The 7,429-nt window shown below is 44.9% G+C and overlaps 1 protein-coding gene across 1 annotated transcript in view; it reads right to left on the bottom strand.

Moving 5' to 3' along the window:
* LOC104876405 overlaps positions 1–4,239 on the bottom strand; it is a 13,055-nt gene extending 8,816 nt beyond the window's left edge. The window contains exon 1 of the mRNA XM_033766603.1: positions 4,219–4,239. Coding sequence (XP_033622494.1) covers positions 4,219–4,239 — 21 coding nt within the window. The remainder of the gene's footprint in view (positions 1–4,218) is intronic.
* Between the last annotated feature and the right edge of the window lie 3,190 nt (positions 4,240–7,429).

Below are 7,429 nucleotides of genomic sequence, written 5' to 3'. Positions count from 1 at the left end.
GAGAAGGAAACAAGTAAAACAAGAACGAAGGAAAATGTTTCATTTAATCCTGAGACTCTGCCTCCCCTATGACTCCCTTCTCTTAGTAACCATACAGCCTTCTCTGATTCCGCCTGTGGGTGTAAGTGTGAAGTCTTAGACTCAGAATGGACAATTACAAGAAGACAGAATTCACGTTCCACTGGAGTCCCGATGAACAGTTATTCCCTATGTGCCTTAGTTCTGCAGACAGGGGAATCACCATGCTGCAAGACACGGTATTAAAATACAGTGAATTATATGAGAGGATTTCAATTGTATTCAGGATTGTCCTAAATCCTTTGCATTCATCACGTTTTACTACTTACATGAAGGTAGTAAGATAGATACTCCTTTCATTCCTATAAATTTGAAAGAGAATACTTACTGGATTTAACAATTTTCGTGTGTGTGTAAGGCTAGAAAGTTCGATATTCAAAATAGGACTCAGTTATATGTGATTCTGTATTCCACAAGTTCAGCCATTCTATCTCATGAGTTAGCACTCATTTCCATATCTAATAATTCCTCTTTTATTAAAATTATTTCTCTCACTTTGTTTCTTTTTTAAGAAATGACAGCCTGGGCTGGGTGTTTAGCTCAGTGGTTCCGCTGCCTCTTCACATGCACAACATCCTGAGTTCCATCTCCAGTAGCAAAAATAAATACATTAATTAATTTTTTAAAATGCTAGCACTTTCTGTAATTTGAAACAGGAACTGTGCAGTAACTTTAAATTCCTCAAAAATTACCCTCATTTTCTCCAGTACACTTCACTGCAATGGACAAAATGGCAGGACTCTTCGACAACCACAAGCATGGCTCCTGAACACATCTTCATATTAAACATAGCAATGACTGCAGAGTCAACACCAACACCTCCCCAGGCCCAAATCCAGGCAAGCAGACATGGGGCCCGCACTGTGACTTCACCACAATGGATGCCCACCGCCCCAGTGCTGAGCCAGGAGATCGGGGAATCGTGCATCAGGACACCAGGCCTTGTGTCCCTCACAGTCCAGGTCAAGAGAGGTGACAGAACTCTGACCGAAGTGACCCAAGTCCTGACCAAGCACCAGGAGGACAGTTTTCCCTCAGACTGAATGAAACCCAATGACAGGGACCAGGTGATGGCCAGGCCTTGGTGATGGGTTTAAGGAGGTGACAGGTAAATAGGAATCTGCAGGGTTCTCTGGGAGGCGCTGGGCCTGCATTCTGCTTTGGAGGCCTTGTTTGGTGAAGTAATGATCAGCAGAGCAGCACAGAAGAAAGTAATGAGTCTAATCATATGTTGGAGCTCTGGAAGTGCAACCTACGAGTAGCAGAAATTAAAGTCTGAATTTTACATGTCAGTATGGGGGTGCCCTAATTCTCTGTTCTAAAATCATGGCCCTTGTTGTTTTCTTGAGTGCTGCTCATGAATGGTTCCTTTGTTTTGTCAAAATTCAGATGACACTGAGGGCACTGTTGTTGTTGAATCGATACAAGAGCCAGTGTAGCATAGTAGTGGTTGACAACTGGGTTTCTCTCTGTGCCAATATCTACATGGCCTGGAAATCATAAATAAGACTGTCCTTCACTCCCAAGTAACAGAGCAATGGTCCATTGAATTTGGAAACCTGAACACCACAACAAGAAAAACAGAAATATGAACAGACAAGGCAGCAGAATGTCTCTAAAAAGCCCAATTCCTCCAGACACAGTCAAGAGGCTTTGGGGGAATAAAGTCATGAACTACATATTAGGTAGGTCAGAAAGGCTGTCAAAGGAGGTGAAAAGGTTTAAAAATATTCTCGGGAAATTTTGCAAACTTACAACTAACCTGATGACAGCACTAAAGAAAACAATGATCAGGGGGTCCAGGGAAGACCATAAGCCATTAGTGCAGCTGAAGGAAGAGATGCAAAGCATGAGTTCCCAGCATAGAAAGGAATGGGGTCCATGAGAAAGTTCCAAACAGAAGTTCAGGAGATGAAAACGATGACTGACAGTGTGGGAAGCAGAAGCAACCAATGTAAAGACAGTGTAGGGCCATGAGGGCTGGGCAGAGGTCAAGGTCGACCTTGTGAGAGATCTCAACCAACGAGGAAGGTCAGCAGTGGATGCAGCCACAGGTAGATGAGTCAGAGACGCCTCATACAAGAGAAATAGATATCACAGGACCCTGGGGTAGATCCAGATCTCTCGCTTGGTGCTGCAGGGCAAGAGGAAAAGAAAGACACAGACATTGTGTTGAAGGAGAGATGTGGAGAGCAAGGATGGCAAGTGCTGGTGCAATCAGAGGTGTGGACTAGCCAAGACCCTGAACCTGCAGAGCTGTCGATAGTTATTGTTCACAGCATCATCAGCCCGCGTAAAAGGGGCTGCTTGGAGCCTATGTGGAGGTGCTATGGATATGTTGCTGATGCAGGCAAGGCTTGTAAGGGAAGAGACAAAACATTCCTGAATTAGGAACAGAGACCATATGTAAGTTGTGGTTCATAATTAACCTGGCATTTTTAGTAAAGATGGTTTTGACTTTGGGAGTGAAATTTGGGTGCAAACCACTCTGACCTAAGCAGGAAGGGTTTGGCCATTCTCACTTCTATAAACAAGCCAGTTGTGGGGTTAACTCTTGACAGCCTGTGCTGCTTAAGGCCTGATTTGGGTACAATCATGGGGCCATGTCTCACAAATAGGAATCAGTAAAAAGTCAGAAGATGTCACAAAGGGCATTTAAACAGCTGTTCACATGAGAAATAGCAGAAAACTAGGAAAAGAAAAAAACACTCCATGGAACATAATTAAAATATAAGAAATCCAACAGAAAAAGAGGATCTCAATAGCTGCTAGAGAAAACCAACATATCACCTATAAGAGAAACCTATCAGAATGGCAATAGAATTCTCAGAAGAAAATCTAAAGGCAAAGAAAGCTTGAAAAGAAGTGTTTCAAGCTCTTTAAGAAAACAATTTCCAACCCACACTGGTACAAATTTCTCATTCCAACTGAAGGAGACACAATGGCCTTCAGTGATATTGGAAACCTACAGAAATTCATGACCACTGAAACAACACTCCAAAACGTTCACAAGGACATCCTAGAAGAAAAACATCCTAGATCAACAATGTTGCTAAAAGTGTCTGATAAAAAGAATGTATGAAGTATGGCTAGCAAATTAGTAGCAGACAAATAAGGCAAGACTCATTCAGAAATGTCAATATTTATCAAGTATAACTATGGATGTATATGGACTCAACTCAGCAATCAAGGACAGATTAGCAGCAAAATAGATAAAGAAACAAAATCCAATACTACACTGCCTACCGTAATCACATTTAGCACACAAACTTCACCAACTCAAATATGGGGACCAGGCCATATGACGTGGGTCCTATAGATCCCAAGATGGACACCACAATTGCTCTAGAAACTGAAAAGGTAATAAAAAGAACCAGAAGGTTTTTCTCTGTGTGTAGGAAAACTCATAATCACAGCATTCCTAGGGCAAGATACCTTCTGCTGAGTACAATCCATAGAATGCAGGCATCCAGGTAGAAGGAAGGATCTGTTCCCCATTAATCTTGTTCCCTATTACTATGTAGTTGTACATTTACTGACATCTACAGTCACTGTACTACAAATGATGCCCAAAACCCTCCTGCGCTTTTGGTTTTCTAGTATTAGCAGGTGCACCCAGACTGCTGAGAGTGTCTACTAGAAGCACATCTGCTCCCAGGCCCCCTTCTCCTTTCAAATTGGTCTGTCTTCCTTTATTCCTAATCAACACCCTCTAAACGGGTATCTAGGGGGTCAGATCAGTGAATAGCAAGTGGAGTCCAAACAAGGACTTCTGACCTGATGGGAAAAGCTCTTCAAATGGGGCAAGGAAAGGAAAAGGAGGTGACAAGGGACTCCGTGGGTCAAAATCAAGGATTTCAAGATAAAGTGAAAGAGAAGCACTTGGTGCCATGGATTGATTCCAGCACAGATAACTGGAAAAACTTGTCAGTAACAAAACAAAGGTATGTAATGTTGGTAAGGCCCTGGCTCTCTTTCAAAACTCCTGCAAGAGGGGGCCTCTGACTTAGGTCACTGGTGCCGCCCCCTGCCTCACAGGCACAAGAGTGCTCTGTAAACGCCCCTTCCCCCTCTGTGCGCACGTGTGCCCAGGGTGGATGCTCTGTAGTTCTGCCCTCCTGCTTCTGAGATCGTGCTCACCTGGTACGGGGGCCCAGCCATTACCCCTGCCTGGCACTCAGAATTCAGCGTGGCCAAACTTCTCTGAGCCAGCCAGCGATCAAAGGGCTTTCTTCATCTTTTCCAGTAATTTTGGATTCGTGGCTTCAAATTGCTGTCGCTTTGATACAGAGCTGTAATACCAAGCCCTGCGCCGGCTGTCACACTGGGCTCTTCCACTTTGCCACCACATGTGATATAAGATGTTAACAGGTACACTTTCATTGCTATGGACTTTTTAAAAAAACTTCTTGGTAAATGCATTTTACCTACAAAATTATGTGTCAACCTATTTACTTCTAAAAACTAACAACATTTTGGCATTGCTTTTATTTCCCTGTAGTTAAGTTAATGACTGGAACTTCAGGCTGAGCACATCTTTTGGAAAAGACACAAAGAAATTCGGGATTCTTATCAGGAATCTAGTGTCCTGCATGAAGAGGTTACCTGAGAATCCTAAGGAAATAATGACACTAACGCAATAACTGCATCGAAACTATCACTTCCTTACCCCAAGTTATTCTTCTAATCATTTCTTTCTTTCAAAAACACATGATTTCAACCCTGCTATTGCATGGCATCAGGCCCAGCCTCAAAGTCTGAAGGAAGGTTTGTCAGAGCTGTCACCTTTAGCCCTGGTCGCTCCCAGGGATCAGTAACTGGCTTGGCTGGGAACTGAGGAAGTTTCCATGTTATGGACAAAAGAACCCAAGAAAACAGACTTCCCCTGCTGGACATTATAGGCGTTTTTAAGAGAACATGAACCCTGAAGGTGCCACAGGTGTCCTTCTGCCATCTCAAGGCCAGGCACAGCCGTGGATCACAAGGCTGAGGTGTGAAATCACAGGGTCATCACAGGCGCCCCCACCAGCAGGAGTCAGCAGCCCTGGAGACACCCAGGGGATCTGACATCCTCCTGTCACAGAAAGGTAAAGAAAATCAGGACAAAGAGACCGGATTTCTAGCTCTGCAGGCCATAGAGCATCTTGACTGAAATCTTCTTCGTACACTTTAATGCACATTACACTCTCGTACCACAGTTCACACATACATTGGGATGAACCATTTCTTCCTTGAGGAAACACAGTCCCCCTGCAGTTGTTACTGCGGTGTAACAGGAAGGACAGCACTGTCCGCACACATACTTCACACAAGAAGATCCAAACTGCACGAATGATTCATAAGGGAGATTTAAATCCACGGAATAATGGAGTCTCAATGTACAGAAAAACAGAACTGTGTATGACAAGGGGTAAGGGCGTTCAAGCGGTGGTCACTCTGAAGGACACTTCTGACATATTTGCTTTTTAACTGACTTGCCCTTGAAACTCTTTGTTTCAGGAGAGCAGGACACAAACTCCTTCTCAAGCAGGACAAGTGCTGCGCCTGACACAGGGCCTCCTGTCAGCTCTTCTGCACGAGCCCATCATGAAGGGTGCGTGTGCAGATCCACGGGATGATGTGCAAGAACCTGACACAAGGTTCTGAGCAAGGGTTCGGATGTTTGCTGCTCTTTCCCAGAATATAGTTCTGATCACATTTGTGTTCACTGTTATACGTCTACTTTGCATTGGAGGCATTGGGTTTTAAGTTGCTACATTATTTTAAAATGTATATTAAAGGAAAAGTAAAAAGCAGTCATACCTATTTAAATATTGATATTTTTCTCTGCAGACTTTGGGAACCGGCTGAGCCAACCCATTTAACATAGGGATTCGCTCACACACTTCTTATACATAAATGACAACCAATGGTGCACGTGATGTTATCCTCTTGTCTGATTCTCTATGTTTGTCCTGACAAGATTGGGAAGTACACGATTTTTCACTCTATGTTTATTTGAGGAAAAGAAAGTGGCAAAGCAACGTCTCCTAAGGGAAGTTCAGCAGGTGGAGGAGGTAAACGGTGACCACAGAGGGGCCAGGAGAGATGAAGGGAGGCTGCAGTCTGTGCCGGGGCTTCGGGGTGGTGAGGGGCAGAGAAGGCCTCGGGGAGGAAGAGTCCTGTGCACCCTGGGCCTCTGTCTGTGGGAGAACGAGAGCCGAGCAGGGATCCAGTCGGGATGTGGAGGAGACGTGGAGAAGCAGGGACACGGTCCTCCTGCAGGGCTGTCACCTCCCCTTAGCTCAGGAGTCCTGAGGGACAGAGGACAGCAGTGATTCCTGAGCTGACTCTGAATGCAGCTCCTCTCCCCTCTCAGGACAGCATTGCAGTGAGAGAAGAAAAATCTCTTACGTCTCCCTGAACCGCTGCTACCTCAGAGCACAGGGTTTTATTACGTGGAACGAGGAAGGTTTAGTGCAGCTTCCTGGCCAGAACCTTGGGTCTAAAATCTTTCACTTACACTAAACCAGTGACTTCTGAACTCAATATCTTTGCAAGAGCTGTTGTGACTCAAGTTGGTCAACTGAAGGCCAGGGCTCCTCTACTCATACGTCGCAGTCTCCCCTGTGTACAGGTAGACTCAGTGTCCTTGGAGAGACATGGGCCAGGATTTCTCAACTAACCCCACACAGGGAAGGATGATGTCATGTTCCTTCCAGAACTCCTTACAGGGTAAATCTGAATCTAGGCCACCTGGAATCACCAGAGCCGGCATTCAGGTCACCACTCAAGACGTTGTTCCTAAGTTCACACTAAAATTTTGGTCATAACCCATGTCGTCATTCATGCCATGTTGGTCTTAACTCCAGGGACAAATGTACTTCTGTTTCCTGTTCATCTTTTTTCCGTCCCTCATAGGAAGAACACATCTGTCTCTGAGACAAGATTCAAGGACACTGGACCTTACCTGTTGGTTGAACGCCAGAGTGTCCTAGAAAAGAGACAAGAAATAGAGACTTAAAGAAAAGTCACAAAGGCAAAACTTGCACCACACTCAGCGTCCCCAGTGTCAGATCTGTCACCTGAGACTTCTTTGATACCACAGCCTCGGCTGCCCAGGGTGCAGAAAGGAGCACAAACCACCAGAATGTGACTGAGGAGGCATCTGCCACTAAATCCCCTGTTCAGTGCCCTTCCTTACTCACCCTCAGCTCTCCTCCCAGGATTTCCGGGCTACTCCACCTGTTCCTGTCTCTGCAGGGCACAGCCCCTGAGTTTCAACAAAGATCCATGAACAGTTTCTTTGTAAACTCTCAGGAAATGTAAGGTAACCTGAGGTAAGAAAGGCTTCCTCCAGAAACACCAAAAT

This window comes from Fukomys damarensis, unplaced genomic scaffold (genome assembly GCF_012274545.1).
Source record: "Fukomys damarensis isolate Sample0158 unplaced genomic scaffold, DMR_v1.0_HiC HiC_scaffold_20, whole genome shotgun sequence".
Classification (NCBI taxonomy): domain Eukaryota; kingdom Metazoa; phylum Chordata; class Mammalia; order Rodentia; family Bathyergidae; genus Fukomys; species Fukomys damarensis.
Note: the sequence above shows the minus strand (reverse complement) of the source record. Positions and strands in the feature narration are given on the sequence as shown.